General features: G+C 42.9%; 1 protein-coding gene across 1 annotated transcript in view; it reads right to left on the bottom strand.

The window, feature by feature from the left end:
* Positions 1-22047, bottom strand: part of FRZB (frizzled related protein) — a 481266-nt gene that overhangs the window by 213618 nt on the left and 245601 nt on the right. The window contains exon 3 of the mRNA XM_044075249.1: positions 8413-8478. Within this exon, the coding sequence (XP_043931184.1) occupies positions 8413-8478 (66 nt within the window). The remainder of the gene's footprint in view (positions 1-8412; positions 8479-22047) is intronic.

The following is a 22047-nucleotide window of genomic DNA, read 5'->3' as shown; positions in this document are numbered from 1 at the left end:
ATCTTTAACCTAGTCTGTTAGCCACTGACAAACCACAAAAAGACAAAAAGAAGTGGAAAGGAGTGAAAGTAGTACATGAAAAATCATTCATTCATAGGATTTCTGGCTACCTGCCACTTACCATGCCTGTAGTAGATCTACCATTCACATTAAACTTTGAACATTAATTTATAGTTTATACATTTAACTTGGGAATGACCCAGCCATAGACATGTTATACTGGATTACCTGGATCATGGCAAGAAAGGGGAAAAGGTAGTTGAAGGGGGAGAAGGAGTCAATATAAACTGATCTGTTATCACTAAAGTAGGTTGTCAACATGTGCTTTCATTACTCTGGGTTTAAATTACTGACAAGATGCCATTAGACTACCTATGAAAAAAAATCTAAGCAGATAGAGTTGAGCTCTTCTTTCTCCAAAGATAGAAACAAAGATTTTCCATCACTGCAATCACCCCATGGTGAAGATCAAAAGCTAGCTCTTAGTTCCAGGAAGGTCCGTAGTTATCCGCCTTACACTGGTATAAGCCAGCAACAAAGCAGTAGTTATATAACATAAACCCAGATGTCTACAAAGATTAGCTTAGAATGCAGTGCATTGCACTGCACTGCACTGTATGTTTGGGTAAGTTAAGGTACATGCATGCAGAAAATCTGCTGAGGTGTTCATGGAAACTAAGATACAGGGATGCAGAAAATATGCTGGGGTATACAGGAAATGTAGGGTATAGACATGAGGGATTAAAGTAGAGGAATACAGAAAATCGACTGGAGTTTATGAGGAAGCTAGGGTACAAGCATTCAAAAAAATCTTCTGGTGTGTGGGGATATGGGGAAGCTAGGGTACAGGCATGCAGAAAATGTAATGGGTGTGCAGGGTAAAGGGGTATATGCATACAGAAACTATGTTAATGCATTTGAGAAAGTTAGGGACAAGCATGCTGAAAATCTGATAGGACGTGGGGTTACGGTACAGGAATGCAGAAAGTCTAACAGGATGTGTGGGGAAGCTAGGATACAGGCATGCTGAAAAGGATAGGACATGGGGGGCTATGGTACAGGAATGCAGAAAGTCGAATAGGATGTGTGGGGAAGTAAGGGTACAGGCATGCTGAAAATCTGGTAGGACATGTAAGGTTATGGTACAGGAATGCAGAAAGTCTAATAGGATGTGTGGGGAAGCATGGGTACAGGCATGCTGAAAATCTGGTAGGACATGTGGGGTTATGGTACAGGAATGCAGAAAGTCTAATAGGATGTGTGGGGATTCAGAAGCTAGGGTACAGGCATGCTGAAAATGATAGGACATGTGGGGTTATGGTACAGGAATGCAGAAAGTCTAATAGGATGTGTGGGGAAGCTAGGGTACATGCATGCTGAACATAATACCGTTTTGTACCTACCATAAATGTAGATGTTCGAGTGTCTTCACTGCTGCAGTCATTACACTTGGGTTATCCTGCCGTCAGGTGGTCCCACAGTCAGCCAGAGTTCCAAAGTCTTGGTCCGGCGTCAGTTGCTGTCACCTCCTCCCTGACGTCAGTGCATCAGGGGTATATAAGAAGCAGCCGACACCATTTTCTTCAGTTTTTCTTGCCCCAGATGTCAGGTGCCCCCAAAGAGATAGGCAATACATATTGCTTACAAAACATACAATAAGGTAAAAACAAAACCTTCAGTAACCAGCAAATACACCACATAGGTAGTACAGTGTAGAAATGTATAGATAAGACCCAGCTAAGAAAGAGGGGATGGTGGGTGGGTAACCAGGACTGCAGCAGTGAAGACACTCGAACATCTACATTTATGGTAGGTACAAAACTGTACTATGTTCATCGTGTTTCACTGTTGCAGTCATTATACTTGGGAAGAATCCCAAAGCTGAGTCAGGGTAGCTGGTTCTATAGAGGATTTGGTGTGGCTATGAGGCCCTGCAGCACTGCAGTGGCAAAGCCAGCTCTGGATCTAGAATAAAGAGGCAAGTGGTAATGCCTGGTAAAGGTGTGCACTGAACTCCAAGTTGCAGCTTCCAAAATGTCTTTGGTAGGTACTCCTCTAAGGTAGGCAGTAGAAGTGGCAGTTGCCTTGGTGGAATGTGGCCTGATGTTAGATGGTACAGGTTTCCCATGCTGTGTGTAGCAGAACCGGATACAGTGTCCTATCCACTTTGAAATGGTCTGCTTTGAAATAGCCTTTCCCTGTGATCCTGCAGCATATGATACAAACAATTGTTCAGTTTTTTCTGAAAGCTTTTGTTTTGTCCAAGTAGAAGCGTAATTGCCTGTGTATGTCCAAGGAATGTAGAAGTTTCTCCCCTTTATTCTGGGCATTTGGATAAAAAGTTGGCAAGTGAATAGTTTGGTTAAGGGCCACACTGGATACCACCTTAGGCATAAAAGAAGGGTTTGTTCTTAGAGAAACCCTGTCTTGGTGAAAAATGATGAAAGGCACCACTGCCATTAGTGCCTGTAGTTCGGAGACTCTTCGTGCTGAGGTTATTGCCAGGAGCAGAGCAGTTTTCCATGATACATATTTTAATTCTGCTGAATTGGCTGGCTCAAAAGGAGGTAAAGTGAGCTTTTCCAAGACAAAATTGAGGTCCCAAGTAGGTGTTGGTGCTCTCCAGGGCAGTCTTATGTTTTTAGCCCCTCTGAGGTACTGCTTTAGCAATGGATGAGAGAAAACAGGAGGATCTGTGTTGTAATGAGCCGATATGGCAGAGGCGTGGATCTTAATGGATGAAAAGGATAGTCCTTTGTCCAGCATCTCAGTTAAATATTGTAGTATCTGAGGAATGTTAGGGACAAGAGGGTCAAGGCTTTGAGCCTGGTTCCAGGCACAGAATCTCTTCCACTTTTCTGAATAAGATTTCCTGGTGCTAGGCCTCCTGGCCTCCAAAATGACATCCATAACAGCTTTAGAGAGGTGTTGTCTGTTTGGCTAATGTATCTGCCATGCAGCCAGGTTTAAGGTTTTGAGCTGACTGTGCAGGATCTGATTGTTTTGTTGAGTCAGTAGGTGTGGAATTTGAGGCAAAATCCAAGGTGGGCCTTGAGCTAAGTTCTTTAAGATTGGGTACCAATGCTGGCGTGGCCAGTCTGGAGCAATCAGAATCATCTGTGATTTTTCTTGTCTGGCTTTTAGGAGTACCTTTGAAAGGAGAGGCAGAGGTGGGAAGGCATAAACTTTTAGGCTTTTCCAGCTGAACGAAAGAGCATCCACTTTCCATGCTTGTGTGTGATAAGTCCTTGTGCAGAATTTTTGTAGTTGGCAATTCAGTGGGGAGGCAAAAAAATCTATATCCGGGCACCCCCATTTTTGCATTATCATGCTGAAGACTTGTGGATTTAATTTCAACTCGTGAGGATCCATGATGTTTCTGCTTAAGTCATCTGCCAGAGTATTTTTCTTTCCTGGCAGGAATTGTGCTTGCAGATGAACTTGTAAGTTAGAGCTGTATTCCACAAGGTCATGGCTTGCCTGCATAGGGGGTAAGAATGAGTGCCTCCTTGCTTGTTTATGTACCACATTACTGTGGTGTTGTCTGTCTTTAATAATAATTGTCCTGGCTGCAGAAGGTCCTTGAAAGCTGTTAGGGCATTTTGTACATCCAACATCTATTTTGATTGATGTGAAGGTGCATTTTGTCTGTGGTCCATTTGCCCTGAATACACTTTCCTGCCATGTGTGCTCCCCAGGTGTAATCCGAAGCATCTGTTGTTAAAGTCTGCCTGGCTGTGGGAAGAGTGAAAGGCTGACCCTTGTTGAGGTGACATGCCTGTGCCCACCATCGAAACTCCTGTTGTAGGCTGGGAATTAGTGGTATTACTGTTTTCAAGCTGTGAGAGTGTTGAGTCCAAACACTTTTTAGGTACCATTGTAGTTTCCTCATATGCAGTCTGGCATATGGAATTAGTAGTATGCAGGATGCCATGAATCCCAAGGCCTGCAGAATTTTTCTTGCAGGGAGTTGGGACTTGGTTTCCATCAATTGAAAATACTGAGTCAGTTGTCCTTGTTTGTCTGGCGTGAGATAAGCCATCTGGGCCGTTGTATTTAAGCTGGCACCCAGGAATATTATCTCTTGAGAGGGTACTAGTTTTGACTTATTTTCATTTACTGTGTACCCTAGGCAAATTAGCAACCTTTTTACAAACGCCAGATGCCTTAGAAGAATGTCCTTGCTCTCTGCTTGAATCAGGCAGTCGTCCAGGTATGGATATATTTGAATTCCTTTTTGTCTGCAAAATGCAATTACTGGTGCCAGGCACTTTGTGAAGACCCTGGGTGCAGTAGATAAGCCAAAGGGCAGTGCAGAGAATTGGTAGTGCATTGAACCAGCTATGAATCTGAGGTATCTTCTGCAATTTTGTCTGATAGGGACATGCAGGTATGCCTCTTTGAGGTCCAAAGTAACAAGCCAAGCTTTCCTGCCCAATATGGGAAGGAGCTGCTGTAGTGTCAGCATTTTGAATTTCAGAACATCCAGGTAAGTATTTAGAGTAGACAGGTCTAGTATGGGTCTCCAGTCTTTGTCCTTTCTGGGGACCAGCAAGAGTCCTGAGTAAAATCTATGTCCTTGTTGCTGCTGTGGCACTTTTTGAATAGCTCTCATGTCCATGAGGGCTGTAATTTGCTTTTGTGCCTCTGCCCAATGATTTTGTGGCAGGTCTGGCATTCCTTTTAGCCTTGGTAAAGTGTGAAAGTGAAACCTGTAACTTTGAGACACAATATTCAGAACCCATTTGTCTTGGGTGACTGCTTGCCAGTTTTGTGAAAAATGCTAGTTTCCCCCTTAAGGAAGCTGCCAAAAGGGAAGAGCTTGGCATTGGAAGGGGGAAGTCATTGGGACTGTTTCTTGTAAGGCTGTGACTTGTCTTCCCCTCCTTTTGGGGTTGAAGCACCTCACTGTCGTGGTCTGTAAGAGCCTTGGGGCTGAGATCTGCCTCTTGGGCGTCTGTATCTGCCTCTTTGTGGCCTGTCTGACACTGGAAAGGACCAATTTTTTGTAGGCCAATTTCTGCTAAATTGAGGTGGCTGTACCTGTAAGAAATCCTTCACTGTTTGCATAGATTTTGCCTTATCCTCCATTTTCTTTAATACCTCTTCTGCCCTGACACCAAATAAAATATCCTACTGTAAAGGAGCATCCAATAATTTTGCCTTAACATGATCTGGTAAACTTTGTTCTTTTAACCAAGCATGCCTTCGAATCACAGATCCTGTAACTGCTGCTCTACAAGAAGCCTCTAATGAATCAAAACCACATTGCAAATTATGCTTTCCCACTTGTTCAGCTGCATGCAATAAATCCTGCATTTCCTTATAGTCAGGTTGTTCTGCACTTGTACTCATTTTCTGTTTTAACTGAGACAGTAAATATTGTTGATATTTAAGCATGTGAAACTGGCAGTTTAAAACTCTCACTGCTAAAGTTGCAGAGGTGTAAACTTTCTTCCCCCATCTGTCTAATGCTCTAGAATCCCTGTCAGAGGGAACTGGATTTTTAGCCGTGGAAGCCTTTACCCCTTTGGGACCCTGGGAAATAGTTTCTGGGTCAGCAACAGGGTTTTTATAAAGAAATTTGTGAGAGTCAGGGACTCTGTAGTACCTGTCCGGCTTGACTGGAGCAGGGGGTAAAGAATCAGGATTTAAGCTGGATTGAGAGAACACATCATCCACAATATCCAACACTGGCGGAATAGCAAGGGGCCTGTGCTGAGGCAATACAAGAAAGTCTCTGAGTCTTTTCTTGGATTCTGAGTAATCCTGGTCCTCCCAATGGAAATGCTCCCTCATGGTATGTAAAGTTTCCCCAAAAGAATAATCCTCAGGAGGAGAGGCTGAAGGAATTGATTCTTCAGCATCTGAGTCCTCATAGGGAGGTAAAGAATATCCCTGGTCTGAAGAGAAATCAGAATAAATAGAAACCTGGTCAGAGGAATCATAGTCTGTATCCTGCCTAGGCCTTTTGTCAGGGGAAGATGGGAACCCCTGATCAGAGTAATTAAGTCTTCGGCCATTTTGAGCATCTGCTTTTTAGGCATGGAGGCCTGTCCAGGTGAATGCTGTACTTGCTTCTTTGTCTTTAATGTAGTTTTAGACTTGGCTGTAGGTGCAATGGTAAGTTGTGAAGGTCTAAAAACACCCTCAGAAGCTGATGCCTGCTCAGCTGCTCCGGACCCATCTGAAGGGTTAGTCTCCGTAGGCCCAACACCTTGAGTATCCAGAGGCCTAGGCACCTCCACGTGGGAGTCGGCAGTGGCCTGTGGCTCTGAGGTAGCGGGTGTCAGGGGCTGCGAAAGCGCCTCACTGAGAACCGGCAAACCGGCGACTGGCCTAGAAGAGGTTTCGTCGTCAGTTTTAGGCCTCGGATGCCTGTCCTTATCCTTGCATTTTTTGCGAATTGCGGTCGTCGGTTGTTCTGACGGCATGGTATAATTAAACCTTTGGCCAAAGTAATGGCGAGCAAAATCAAACCATTTAATAGTGCGTTTGTTAAATCTAGCACAAAACCGACAACTAGTGACACTGTGATCTGGGCCTCGGCATGGAATACAGTAAGAATGAAAATCCTTATGAGGTATTTGCTTCTCACAAGAAATACAATTATTAACTTTTACTGACATCGGTCTGAGGCAAGAAAAAGTTTCCCCAACGGGGTACTTAGCTTTATTGAAGACTTCTGTTCTGAAAATCGAATTTGATATCTCAGGAGTCAGCCGACCGGCACTTGCAAACTACTTTTGCTTCGGGCACCGTGCGGCAAGAAAGACTGAAGAAAATGGCATCGGCTGCTTCTTATATACCCCTGACGCACTGTCGTCAGGGAAGAGGCGACAGCAACCGATGCCAGACCAAGACTTTGGAACTCTGGCTGACTGCAGGACCGCCTGATGGCAGGATAACCCAAGTGTAATGACTGCAGCAGTGAAACACGATGAACATCTGACAGGACATGTGGGGTTATGGTATAGGAATTCAGAAAGCCTAACATGATGTGTGGGGAAGCATGGGTACAGGCATGCTTAAAATCTGATAGGACACATGGGGTTATGGTACAGGAATGCAGAAAGTCTAATAGAATGTGTGGGGAAGCTACGGTACAGGCATGCTGAAAATCTGATAGGACATGTGAGATTATGGTACAGGAATGCAGAAAGTCTAGTAGGATATGTGTGGAAGCACGGGTACAGACATGCTGAAAATCTGATAGGACATGTGGGGTCATAGTACAGGACATAGGAGGTGTGGGGAAGTTAGGGTACAAGCATGCTGAAAATCTGAACTGTTGGGCTACATTAGCTTCAGTCACTAAATGAATCTCAGTCCCCATGACCTTCCAAGATGAGTCAAGGTAAGGCTAATCATTTCTAGAAAGACCCGTTCTACCTCCCCTCATACACAAGGTAATTTGGGATACCAGGGCCAAGGGTGAAGAAATGGCAATATTTACTGGTGGTGAGGAGTTAATGCCAAAATGTGTTCTAGGTAGCAAACTTTGAATATCAAAAGAACAATGATAACATTTGTTGTGTACATTTCGACAGGATTCGTCACACAGCCAAGAAGGGTGCAAGCCACTGGTCCTCATAAATGCCCATCTTTAAGTTTGTTATACAACATTTAACATTTTAAAAGATATTCAACAACAGAGAGAGTGATTTTAGCCAACTTAGGATATGTTTGTACACACACAATCATAATATGAGCCATCAGCAATCAGAAGGCATTGCATGTTGGCTTCAAATTGGGTACTGTGTCTAAAGAAATTGTGTTTCAATTACTAGACCACATTCTTATCACAAGTGTTCTCCTGGCATGTGGGAAAACTTATCAAGTTAAAGGTTCACTAGTAACAGATGCCACCGTGGCACCCATACATACTGACTTCTTTAAGGAAATTTGGGAATCTGTATCAATGACAGCATGACCACCATGTAGTTTGAAGATTTTGATATTTGAAGGATATACCTTGATGACAATGAATGAATGTACATCATTCGGCCATATTGTACAACCATTCTTAAACAAGAAAGGAATTTTTTACAGTTGCTGCATAAAAGCAAATAGTATTCTTTATTCTTCATGTTGTAACTATGCTCGCATGCAGAAACTTTCATAATTTTTCCTCCCTTGCATCTTATTTTTTTCCACTGGGTCCATCATTTTTAGCCACACCATTAAAACATTGCAATAATCCTGTGCTAAATTATTTTAAACTCCTCTGCAAAAATAAATGTTCAGCAAGAGATTTTATGATGAACAGTAACCAAGCTTTTCTGAAAGAAGTTTTGCATCAGTTCCACAACAGTTTTACCCTTATAATTTAACGCTACTTGTAAACCCATGAAAAGACAGATCCTGACACAATCTTGCAAATTTCAAATAATGTAAGGTAACTAAACTTACCATAGTTATAATTTCTTTGTACATACGTTCTTTGAGTAGGCTTGATAGGTTTGCACTTACATTGACCTGAAGAAAATAGAAATGTTGTTTATAAAACGTAAAACCAATGGAATGTGCCAATATATAGTTAACTAAAATGTTTACAGAATGTTTACTCAGAATCGATTCATTGAAATAATTAAATGGTTCTACAATCAGCATATTAGTAGTCTTAAAGAACATACTTGAAAAAAGGACAAATTTATATAGCAACATACCTTAGCTTAGAATGGTATGATAGAGAGGATTTTAGAATACAGGACAAAATAACTTTCTTATACTGCAGTGAAGTTGGTTATTTCAGGAAGAGCTGAGTGAACATATTTCATTTCCACTGTAAAATTATATTGATGAAGCAAAGCATAAACATAATAAAAATAAGGCTGAAATTTATTGACAAGTTGCCCAGTATGCAAAGCTGTCCAGTGTAGTTGGCATACTAGGCGAGTTGTTCAGGTCATACAGCCTCCTGTTGTTTTAAGTGCAGCTCCATGCTACTTGTTAGAGTGAGTTTCACCTGGTATTTAAAATGCAGTTGTCAGGGGTAGGATCCAAGACAATGTGACCTATGAGTAGCCTGGTGGCATGCTGGTCATTCAGCATACTTGCACAGTAAAGGCCCCCTACAACATGTATTATGTAAATTAGCCTAAAGAACAATGTAAAACAATGCATAAATGTACTGTAATAGGTAGAGACATGCACTTATGCATTTTAATGGTAGAGATTCTGCTCAGGTGAAAGGAGACGGTTTTAAATTGAGCATTTCATTGTCAAACACATTCACCAGTAATGAAATGTTGCTCTTGTAATATGCCTAATTTATGAATCTCAGAATGGCACAGCACCACAGCTTTGCACGATTACTGCAAGGCAAGCTGCACTGCTGCACCATTCTCTGTGAATCCTGGCCTGCATTTATCTGAGCATTCATCAGCCTTCATTAATGTTTTGATTGGCAATATACTTGACATTTTATATAGCTGAATAGCCAGGTAGATAAGAGAGACAAACAAAGACAGTTACGTAGATATATAGATAGCTAGATAAGACAGATAGACAGACATACATATATATCCAGGGGTGTGCGTGTGTGTGTGTGTGTGTGTGTGTGTGTGTGTGTGTGTGTGTGTGTGTGTGTGTGTGTGTGTGTGTGTGTGTGTGTGTGTGTGTGTGTGTGTGTGTGTGTGTGTGTGTGTGTGTGTGTGTGTGTGTGCGCATTTCCAAAAGTTCACCCCCTCCCCCACACAGCAAAAGGAAAATGGGATGAGACACACACAAACAGCTACAGCAAGACTCAAAGCTACATACAGGAAGCAGATGCACTGCTGTGTGGTATGAAGAAAATTCATCACGTGTGCTCACATAGGCAGTTTGCATATACATTTTAATAGTCACACACTTTCATAACTTATATTTAATAAAAAACTTTAGTTGGGCTTGTTTGTCTACAACCTGGAGCATATCATTGCTGGAGCCTTCCTGTGTCCTGACAGAGTGCTCTTCAAACTATCTGGAGATATACAGAGCTGAATATATTTTTCTGACACTTCAGAGTTGTGTACTGATAATTGTTGCTTGACTAATTTTATATCATTGCAGACTGACTTCAGAGTTGTGCACTGTTATTTTTGCTTTACTGTATAGTTGTTCAGATCTCTGCTGAAGGTGTTTTTCCCCACCTCCCCCTATTTCTCTGTGTCTTAAGTTGGTATAACTGGTTTTACGTCCTGTATGTAATCTGACTATCTCAAGGATTACTTGCATAAAATTAGACCCTCTTAGTAACAGCCTGCATATCATTGCTGGAGCCTTCCTGTGTCCTGACAGAGTGCTCTTCAAACTATCTGGAGATATACAGAGCTAAGTATATTTTTCTGGCACTTCAGAGTCATGTACTGTTAATTGTTGCTTGACTAATTTTATATCATTGCTGGCTGACTTCAGAGTTGTGCACTATTTTTGCTTCACTGTATAGTTTTTCAGATCTCTGCTGAAGGTGTTGTTTTTCTGCTACCCACCCTCCCTATCTTGTTTAAATTTGGAAGCTTTTGCAGTTGCCCGCCCCCACTGTAGATTTGATCTGGGACACTCCCCCAGTCCCATCTCTTTACCTCATTCTACCTAACAGACTCCTTCTGCACTTGTTTTTAGTCATTTTTAATTTAATTGCATTTTTTAAACTGTTTGGTCTAATATTGCTACATACTCAAGCGTGCTAGCTTGCACTGCATTTGAATTGTTTTTACTGCTGTTTTAGCTACTTTTCTGTATAAAGAAAAAAAATTTAGACTGTTTCCTACCTTTCCTGTAACTAGTGTAGTCCAGATTCAGATTTGCTGTATGCAGGACTGTATGTAAGCTTCTGAGCCCCCAAGCTTTCTGTGTTGGAGGGAAGCCTTCTAGCTTATCAGTGGGAGTGGTAAGCACTAGGTAACCTATCTACCACATAAGGAGTGGTTCTGGCCCAGAAATTGTAGTTATTGGCTGTTTGGTCAGTTTTTCCATCTCTCTCAACTTTCTGATTTAAAAGCCCACATTTGCACTTGTTTCCCCCCTTTCCTGTAACTAGTTTAGTGCAGATACATATTCTTAGTTTTAGCACTTGAATTTGTTTATTCGTGATCAGCACTTGTTCAGAACTTGTAAGCACTAAATAAGCTATTAATTATTACAGCACTCAACCTTCCTCATTACTTAGAGGAAAACAGTTTTGGTACTTACTTTTCTCACTTACTTAGAGAAAAACAGCTCTTGTACTCACTTTCCTCAATTATCTAGAGGAAAATAGTTTTTTTATTCAGGCATGTCCAAGGATCAGCTCCCAGTGTTCTCTTCTGTCTATCTGATGCATCTGGGCATCTTGGGGCAATGTAGAAATTGCCTCATGTACACAGACAACCCTCTCCTCCTACCACCCGACACTGCAACCTGTGAGAGATGCACTTATATAGCCAAACTGGAGGTAAAGCTCTCTCCAACCAAGGCTGAACTTGACAGTCAAGAGGAGAAGGTAAACACTTGCACCACACCACACTCATCACATAGTCTCACTAAATCTACACCACCAAAATCCACACATAGAAACACAAAAACATTCGCAGAGGCTCTCAATAATAATCTGCTCAAGCAACATGGACCTCCAAAGCAGAAATGCAAGCAACCTCCACCCCCCAACACAACCCAAATGACACATAGCCCACAGACTCAATGTGCCACTCAACCACAGCCAATAAGGCAAAACAACGTACCCAAGACACTAGTCATAGGTGACTCTACAGTCAGGCACACTGATGTCCCACTCACCAGGCTAAACAAGGAGAAGGTTACTGTCAGCTGCCTGTCGGGTGCCAGGATCCACCAAATAACCCACGCACTCAAGTCACTCCACAACAAGTACAAATATGACTGTCATTTTGCATGTTGGTGTGAACAACCTGAGATGTACCTCCCTGGACTACATGAAAAGAGACATGGAAGAGCTCTCCGATCTTGTAGCCCAGGCAGGTATGACCCTAGCCCTGAGTAGCATTCTGCCATCACCCAGAATGATACCGCAGTACAAGGACAAAATTATGGACTTCAACAATTGGCTAAGCTTTTGGTGTCACTCTAAAGGGATCCAGTATTTGTCTGCTTGTGATGACATGGTCAACAGACCATGATATTTTGCCAGAGATGGCCTGCACCTGTCACCCCTGAGATTCCGGATACTGGCTAAGGTTCTTGCCTCCCCTGTAGTGCCTTTTTTAGGCAAGGTTCAAATGACAAATTCACCACCATAACAGGAACAGGCAAGCAAAAACTGAGGGTGATGCTACTCAATGCTAGAAGTCTAAATCTCAAAATGCACTTACTCGAGGCACTCCTTAAAATGGAGAACATTGATATCTGTGCAGTGACTGAGACTTGGTTCAAGGCTTCAGAGAGCACCGCTGCACTACCAGGCTATAGCTCAAACCACACTTTTCGGCCATGTAACCTGGACCGGAACACCAAAGGCAGAGGTGTGTCCATATTCATTAAGGATATCCATACCTCCAGGCTAGTTGCTCAGCATAATGCATCCGAGGCTATCCAAGAGCAACTAACTCTGGGCAAAACTGCAATCCAAATTGTAGCTTGGTACAGATCCCCCACCATGCACCAGGATTCCCACTCCTCTTTTCTTGATGTACTGGAAAATATTAGGGTTCAACCAAACACCCTAATAATGGGTGATTTCAACTACCCCACCATTAACTGGGAAAACTACTCATGTACCAACTCCTTCACTCAATGCTTTCTGGAATTCATAAACACCAGTGCCCTGGATCAGCTTATCCACACCTCCACCAGGGGCAACAATATCCAAGATCTAGTCATTACCAACATGAGTGGCCGGTGTTGCACACCTGAAGTCAATGCCTCATTGGTCCGATCCAACCATAAGCTAATCACCCTAGATATCCACATCCTGCCCTCACCCCCCCATTAAGGAAACCATGGTAAAAAATGTCTCCAAAGCCAACTTCATGCTTCTTAAGACAGAAGTGGTGAACTTCATGATACCCATGCAGATGGACAATACAGTTACAACTACTGAATCCTACACAATTGCATTTTATAAACACTTAACATGAATGCATGGATCGTGCTATCCCAAACAGAACCAAGATGCTATCCTCCAAAAAAAGGAAGCCAATCTGGTGATCCCCTGCCATAAACAAACTGTACAACAGAAGGAAGAAACTGTTGCAAAAGAGAGTAAAATCCAATGAGTGGAGGAGCTCCCTTGTCAGCCTCAGTAAGAAGCTAAGATCCCTGATAAAATCCTCCAAAGCTAGTTAAGAAAATAAAATCACCACTGATTTTAAAGACAACCACAAAGCATTCTATAGCTATGTCAAGAATCTCAATGGCAACACTCAGATCTGCTCTGAGTTATAGCACAATGGCACTAAATATACAGACCCAACTGATATTGCCAACATCCTGGCAGACAGGTTCAGTGCTAACCTTACCCCTCTCTCACCCCCTAAAGGGCTCATCTCTATACCGGAAGAATGTAAAGTTCCTGTAATCACAGCTGCACAGGTAAAAAACACACTCTCCAAAGCCAAGAACACAGCATCCATGGGACCAGACAACATCCCAGGCTGCATTCTACATGAACTACAGAATGAACTGGCACCCCACCTAAGTACCATGTTCAATCATAGCCTCACCTCAGGCTTTTTGCCCACAGAATGGTGCACAGCGACGGTTATCCCACTCAACAAGGGGGGGAGCCACCATGGACCCCGGGAGCTACCGCCCCATTAGCCTGACGAGCCTGGTCTGCAAGGCCATGGAACATATCATCATGGAACTTATAAACAAAGACATTGGTAATCTCCAAACTCTGGACCCCACACAGTTCAGGTTTGTAAAAGGTAGATCATGTCTCCTAAACCTGACAGACTTCTTTGAAGCAGTCACCAAAGCCATAGACGAGGGTAAGGTGGTTTACACAGCCTATCTATATCTTGCCAAGGCTTTTGACATCATCCCCCACTCTGGAATTATAGATAAACTCACTAAACTAGGTATAAATCCTTATGTCACAAGATGGGTTGCCAATTGGCTCACTGACAGAACCCACAAAACGAGCCAGCACAAAGGTTTAGGCAAGCAAAAAACTACTTTATTGTGGCATGTAGATAAAAGAAATAAAAAAAACAGAAAAACTGCAAACCGGTTTCGGCCAATGTAATGGCCTTCTTCAGTGCAGAAAGAAAAAGTTAAAATGATGCATACTGATGTTCCTTATATACTGAATGATTTAAAGGGATATGTAACCAAAAAAAAGAAAACATTTTTTTTGCTTAGTATAAACATTTCTTCAAAACAGAAAATAATGACAAAAATAGATGTAATAATATTACATGTTATTGATCACATTAGTCCCCAGCAAAATAGGGAAAATAAGCTCAGTTCAAACCCAAAAGTACAGCAATAAGTGTATAAATATATAGTGTCAACATATAGCTTTATCCACATTCATTTAACCCAGGTTTGAACAAAGCACCCAGTTTTGTAATCCATAATGCTTCCATATTATTGAGTTTTTCATGCCAGCCTGCCTTGGTGAACCTCGGCAGCTGAATCCTATCAATGATAGTGAATTGAAATTGGGCAGTTTGGTGAATCAAAGTATGCTTGTATAGGGCATTTGTTAATTTTTTAGTTCTGATAGCACTAAGGTGCTCACTTATGCGAAATCTTAATGGACGAGAGGTTTGGCCGACATAAAATGAAGTACATGTACAGGTGGCCAAATATACCACCCAATCAGAGCTACAATTACCAAAAATCCTTATGTTGAATACCCGTGAAGTGTTGGCACTTGAAAATTCTTTCATTTTGCTGATATACCTGCACGCACTGCAGTGACCACAGGGAAAGGAACCAATGAGTGGATCCCCAAACAAAGTCATTTGTGTGGTTGTTGTAGAGTGAAATTTTTTATAATATGTGAAATGTGACTTTAACGTTCTACCCCTACAGTATGAAAAAGAGCATGTCTCAGGTAATATGTCAGATAATGACTCATGTGCTCTCAAACTACCCCAATGATTATCAACAATATTTCTAAATGAAGGGGTATTATTGCCATAAGCAACTGTGAATCTGATAGGTTGTGCTTTGGAATCAGTAACCACTCCATGTTCATGTTTATATGTTAGTAATTGGGACCGTGGCATATGTCTGACGTCCTGGATGGTTTTATGAAGTCGACATTTATGAAGTCGAGATCTTTGTGACAGATTTATTCAGAGGGGATATAACAGATGTCAACTTCATAAAACCATCCAGGAGGTCAGACATATGCCACGGTCCCAATTACTAACATATAAACATGAACATGGGGTGATTACTGATTCCAAAGTACAACCTATCAGATTCACAGTTACTTATGGCAATAATACCCCTTCATTTAGAAATATTGTTGATAATCATTGGGGTATTTTGAGAGCACATGAGTCATTATCTGACATATTACCTGAGACATGCTCTTTTTCATACCGTAGGGGTAGAACGTTGAAGTCACATTTCACATATTATAAAAAATTTCACTCTACAACAACCACACAAATGACTTTGTTTGGGGATCCACTCATTGGTTCCTTTCCCTGTGGTCACTGCAGTGCGTGCAGGTATATCAGCAAAATGAAAGAATTTTCAAGTGCCAACACTTCACGGGTATTCAACATAAGGATTTTTGGTAATTGTAGCTCTGATTGGGTGGTATATTTGGCCACCTGTACATGTACTTCATTTTATGTCGGCCAAACCTCTCGTCCATTAAGATTTCGCATAAGTGAGCACCTTAGTGCTATCAGAACTAAAAAATTAACAAATGCCCTATACAAGCATACTTTGATTCACCAAACTGCCCAATTTCATTTCACTATCATTGATAGGATTCAGCTGCCGAGGTTCACCAAGGCAGGCTGGCATGAAAAACTCAATAATATGGAAGCATTATGGATTACAAAACTGGGTGCTTTGTTCAAACCTGGGTTAAATGAATGTGGATAAAGCTATATGTTGATACTATATATTTATACACTTATTGCTGTACTTTTGGGTTTGAACTGAGCTTATTTTCCCTATTTTGCTGGGAACTAATGTGATCAATAACATGTAATATTATTACATCTATTTTTGTCATTATTTTCTGTTTTGAAGAAATGTTTATACTAAACAAAATTTTTTTTTCTTTTTTGGTTACATATCCCTTTAAATCATTCAGTATATAAGGAACATCAGTATGCATCATTTTAACTTTTTCTTTCTGCACTGAAGAAGGCCATTACATTGGCCGAAACCGGTTTGCAGTTTTTCTGTTTTTTTTATTTCTTTTATCTACATGCCACAGTAAAGTAGTTTTTTGCTTGCCTAAACCTTTGTGCTGGCTCGTTTTGTGCGTTTTGACATTTTGGTTTGAGCCTTGCACTGGATCCACCTTGCGTGTCTTTTTTGGTTTGCCTCACTGACAGAACCCACACTGTGAAAGTAGCAGACTCCAAATCCGACTTCAGACCAGTGACAAGTGGAGTACCACAGGGTTCAGTCCTGGGTCCTCTCCTGTTTGGTATCTACTTCTCTGAAGTACAGGCTAACACAGAAGGTCTTTGGCTAACGAAGTTCGCAGATGACTGCAAACTAGGAGCCATAATCGAAACTCCTAATGATGTGGACATCCTACAAAAGGGCCTCACTGAGACAGATGCCTGGTGTCAAAGCCATGGCCTCAAGCTCAATGCCAAAAAGTGCATTGTCATCCCCTTTGGTAAAAACTCTGTACTCATGAACTACAACATAGGTGGTAGTATACTTAACACTGAAAGTGTGATAAGAGACCTTGGGAGACAGGTGGACAGTAGTCTCTCCTTTGATAATCACATCACCACAGTAGTCAGGAAATCCTTCTACATGTCACACCTCATCACAAAAGGTTTCTCATCCAGAAAAAAAAGGTCATTGTTCCCCTCTACTCATCACTCATTAGACACATTATAGAGCACAATGTCCCTTTTGGTATGTACCTTACAAGAAATCTTCAACAACTGGAAAGGCCGCAGAAATACCTCACAAAGAGGATTACCGGCCTAAAACAGATGCCCTATGCAGACTGTCTCAAAAAACTCCAGCTTTACTCCGTCGCATATCGCCTACTCAGAGGTGATCTCTGCCTAACATACAAAGCTATGTCAAACCCAGAGCTGTTGGACATGCCCCACTTAAAGAAATCCCAATCCCTCTGAGCTACACGCTCTACGGACCTAAACCTTGTCACCACAATAAACAGAACATGCCAGAGGGATAGATTCCTGTCCCAGCGACTTCCCACACTCTGGAATAAACTACCCATCTTTAGCAAACACAGCTCCTCATTAGCACTCTTCAAGAAAAATCTTGATGATTGGATGGGAAATAGGAAAGTCACCCCGGAGATCACTTATGTGGCACTGCTCGATAGTGGCACAGGAAAATAATTTTCTTGGGTGGCAAAAGCCAGGGTACCTTTTTGGCTGGGCTTGTATAGACCCTAGGGTCGATAGCCTAGTACCTATCTATGAACCTATGAACCTCCCATACCAGCAACTGATATTATAATCACTTCTAGGAGTTCTTTTTTTAACTAGCCTTTCCAGCTGATGCTCTCTGTCAGACAAATTTCCATCTCCTTTCTTGCCCTTGACTTCACCAGCCGCAGCTTTGCATTTTGTTCCACTAATGTGTATGACATTCATTGATTCAATGGGAAGAAACATTCTTTCTCACACATCCTCACATGTTTGTTTCATGTCTGGCCAAGGTGACCAACTGTCCTGTTTTTTTCAGGACAGTCTCAGTTTGGAAGTCTCTGCCCTGGAATCCTGAACATTGTCTTTGGGACACAGAAATTTCCCAGTTTAGACTGCAGCAGTCCCCCTGCTTTCCCATCCTGAGCAGCTCTGGGGACTTTGCGATTTTTCAGGGATGCCATTGGGGATGGGGTAATGTCAGATGCCTTCACCCTGGCAGGAGCCTTCCATGCCCTGCTGCCATCTGTCAGTCGCTCCCTCAAGGACTTCCTTCGTTGGAGGGGGGCTCTGCCTGACCCCATTCACCCAGCTAGGAGCTCTCCAGGCCTCACACCCACCTGCCTGGTGCCCCCTTACTGACTTGTGTCAGGGCCGACCCCTACAGGCCTCCCCTTCAAGTTGGCCGAGAGACCTTCCCTGGCCGCTGCCCCCCATGTTGGGGGACTCCACTGCTTCCATGTCTCCTGCAGGCTGTCAAATCATGCTGGATTGCTCATGCCATTGGACCCTCTCAGGGGAGCTTCCCTCTGATCCTGTCCTCCCCTCCAGAATTTCCCTCGGCTGCTGAAGGGCAGATCCACTCTCATGAAGGCTTCAGAGTCCCCCTGCTTTCTCATCCAGAGCAGCTCTGGAGACTTTGAGATTTTTCAAGGATGCTGTTAGTTATGGGGTGAAGTTGCATGCTTTTGCCCCAACAAGAGCTCTCCAGGCCCTCCACCGTCCACCCTGGTGCTTTCTCAAGGACTTCTATTATGGGGAAGTCTGCCTGACCCCACTCTCCCAGGCAGGAGCTCTCCAGGCCCAGCCACTGTCCATCAGTCACTCCCTTAAGGACTTCTGTCATATGGGGGGGCTGTGCCTGAGCCCACTCACCCAAGCAGGAGCTCTCCGGGCTCTGCTGCTGTCTGCCCCAGTGCTCCCTTAAGGACTTCTATTGTGGGGAGCTCTGCCTGACCCTCCCCTCTCCCAGGCAGGAGCTCGCGCAGCCCTGCCACTATCTGCCTCTCTCCCCCTTCCAGACTTCCATCCCAGAGGGAGCATGATCTGTACCCTCTCACCCAGGCAGGAGCTGTCCTGTCCCTGTCACCTTCCATCTCTCTTTCCCTTCCAGACTTCCATCGAGATGGACCACCACCAGGCTTCCACTTCTACCCAGGAGGGAGAGCTCTTTTCCATGGTTACATATCTCCTGACTGCTGCCAAATCATGCAGTGTTGCATGTGCTCTTGGAGCCTCTCAGGGGAACTTCCCAGCCTCCTGGAATTCTGCTAGGCCAGTAAGCCTCAGACAGTCCCTCATCCAGACTTCTGTGACACCAGTTCTTCCCTTTGTTTGCACCTAGGGCTTTCAAACTTGCACGGGAGATGGCCCTGGGCCCTCCCATCTCTGCGCTTTTTGCAGCACACCTCAGTCTCTCTCCCCCATGGTGCCAGGTGCTGATGGGTGTGCATCACTTCGAGCCTCCTGGCATGTGGCCTCTTGCCTCCTGAGTGATGCCGTTCACAGAGTGGGATCCCCCCAGTGCCAGATGAAGGACGGGAGGCCAATCTGCCAGTCCTGGTGCGAAATGACATGATGGCCCTATCTTCACTCCCATGGTGGTCAGGAGAATGGAATTGCAGACCTGGCTTCCTGGGGTAGCCCTCAAGTGTCCCAGTTTAGATCCTGTAACAAAATGGTCACCTTGTGTCTGGCTGCCAATACAGTCATTGTGACTGCATCAGGCTCTTTCAAGAGACATTAACTCAATACCATATCCCTTCCCACTGCCACTACCATTTAGAAAAGAAAAAATGATTTCTATCCACATTATTTTTTTGTATCTTAGCTAACCTCCTAACAATGATCTGAATCATTTCTTATCCATGGTCCCAGGTAGTGCAGCTTTAGCACTTCCACTTTTCAACAGCCTGCTTCAAATCATCATCTATCATAGAAACTCAACAGTGCAACTCACATATTACACAGACCGCAATACATAGAGACATTATATTCAGTGCTATCATCATAGGATGTTAAATAACATACAGCAGAAGAAATCACACCAATGTTATTCAGCATGTTCGTTTATTTATCACAAGACCTATTCAGAACAAAAAATGATGCTGCAACACTTTAAAAGGCCCTCCCCACAGATCAAGTAACAAGACCACTGATCCCCAATCACAGCAAAACCAAGTAATTATTGATAACATATTGCACATATATTGATAACGATAGTGTGCAAAATAATGACTGTGCCATTTTTGTCCACACTTCCAGTCCTTTACAAACTGATATTAGTACAGACAGCATTTTTTTTCTAGTTGTGGTAGGCTGAACCCCAAAACACCATTTCAGCATACATGGAATTTACTGTTAACAATGCTAAAATGTTTTCAGCACAAGAAGTTTTTGTGACTGTTGATGCTTATCAGGACAATAACATCTTTTCAGACAATGAAGTTTATAAACATTCAAAGGATATGCACATTTATCAAGTCAGTATGTACTTAGAAATGAACTTTTAAATGCAAATAATGATATTTATCAAGCTAGTTATATGTTTGTCACAGAGCCTGAAATCATGCTGTGGATAGAATTCAGGGTAGTATGGATGCAGCACCATAGCACAGAGGGACAAAGCTCTCAGAGTGCCCCAGACAAATTGTATTCAACTAGTGATGTGGGCACTGTAGGGACCACACAGGGAAGATAGGGGGATGGAAGTAAACATGTGATGCCAGTGTCACCCCTCCGGGGGGGGGGGGGGATTCTATTATGCATTTACAGCCAGATGAGATGTGCACTGCAAGTTGTATACCACTTGGTTGGAAAGTTGCATATGTGAGGTAGCAAGCATGCATCTCCCATTGGCAGCAATTTCAGAGCTACGAAGGCTACCATGGTGTGGGAGAGGATTAGGCCACACTCCCCAGCAGCAGTCTGATGTTGCGTCAGTGTCCTTAGTCTCCTCATTGGCCCTGGACATAGGTCAGGTTAACCCAGGGGAGGCTAGCCCACACATACACATAAAAATGAATATGTACATTAATTGGCACAAGGAAGCCATCTTGCAGTTTTTCAGTCATGCAATGGCACATAGCAAGGTGTCTATTGCCCTAGATAACCATTCATTCTGAATGACACAGGGAAAAGGTCTATTGCCTGTATCTCACAATATCAATATACTGCAAGATTATAAAAAGAATCAGTGCTCCATTCTGTAAAACTGGGAGAGGTGGAGATATATACAAAGAAAGTTTACATAGTGATGGAAAATATGTTATATCATACTGTATATGAGGGAACTTGCACCTCAATTTATAAGCTAGTAGTTGTACCTAACAAAGGGCATACTGCACCACATCACAAAATACCCTTTTTAATATCAAGCACAAGGCCTCCACAGCTATGGTTCATGCCATCCTGGGAAATCAATAACCCAATAAAAATATACAACACAGCATATGCTGTCTTTGAGTGTCAAGGCCTCATGCTTTATACTACTCATACTACAAGAATACTGTAAGTGTTCTGTTGTAAGGGTAAATTTTAACAAGCATACTTTACAGCTGTGTATTTAACCTCATTGCATCTATATGCACTTGTCTTCTTGTGCTACTGCATTGCAGAGTGAAGCGTGTCCTGAATTGCAATAGGACATTTTGGTACAAAGTACTATCAAATCAGCTACAATTGTTACATTAATGTGTGCTTTATAGTATATTTCCTTGTATTTTGAGATGTTTTAAATGATGCACTATAGAAGTCGAAGAACTATCGTTGGTTCAGTGTACATGACCACTGACTTCCCCAGGAACCTCTTCTTGTCCACCAGATCTTCCGGGCTCTCCTTCTTCCATGGACTGACATCTGGTCATGCTTGGGGCTGGTGAGGAGATATAAGTATGTCTAGTATCATCATATTGCTGACAAGAAATATTTTTTTTTTCTTTATGGCCTAACTGCTCTCCCTCACATGCACCTGTAGATGTGCAGGAAACGAACATGCAATGGAGGCATTTGGGTGCATTCTCCCACCTCAGCAGTGACTCAGCCAATGCCCCACACCTTCTCCCTTAAGGACATCACCCACCCCCACCCCCATGCATGTCCAGCCATCAATAGGGACAATCTATGAAGAGCACCTGTGTGCCTCACCTCCCTCAGGATGGCCACGCCCATCTTCCCACACCAGTTCCTCAGATGCCTGCACCACTGACTGAACCTGAGTCACCTAGGCTGTAGTCAGGGCTTTATCCCTCTATGTCAGTGTGCT

This window comes from Protopterus annectens, chromosome 6.part0 (assembly GCF_019279795.1).
Source record: "Protopterus annectens isolate FY-2018-M chromosome 6.part0, PAN1.0, whole genome shotgun sequence".
Classification (NCBI taxonomy): Eukaryota; Metazoa; Chordata; order Ceratodontiformes; family Protopteridae; genus Protopterus; species Protopterus annectens.
Note: the sequence above shows the minus strand (reverse complement) of the source record. Positions and strands in the feature narration are given on the sequence as shown.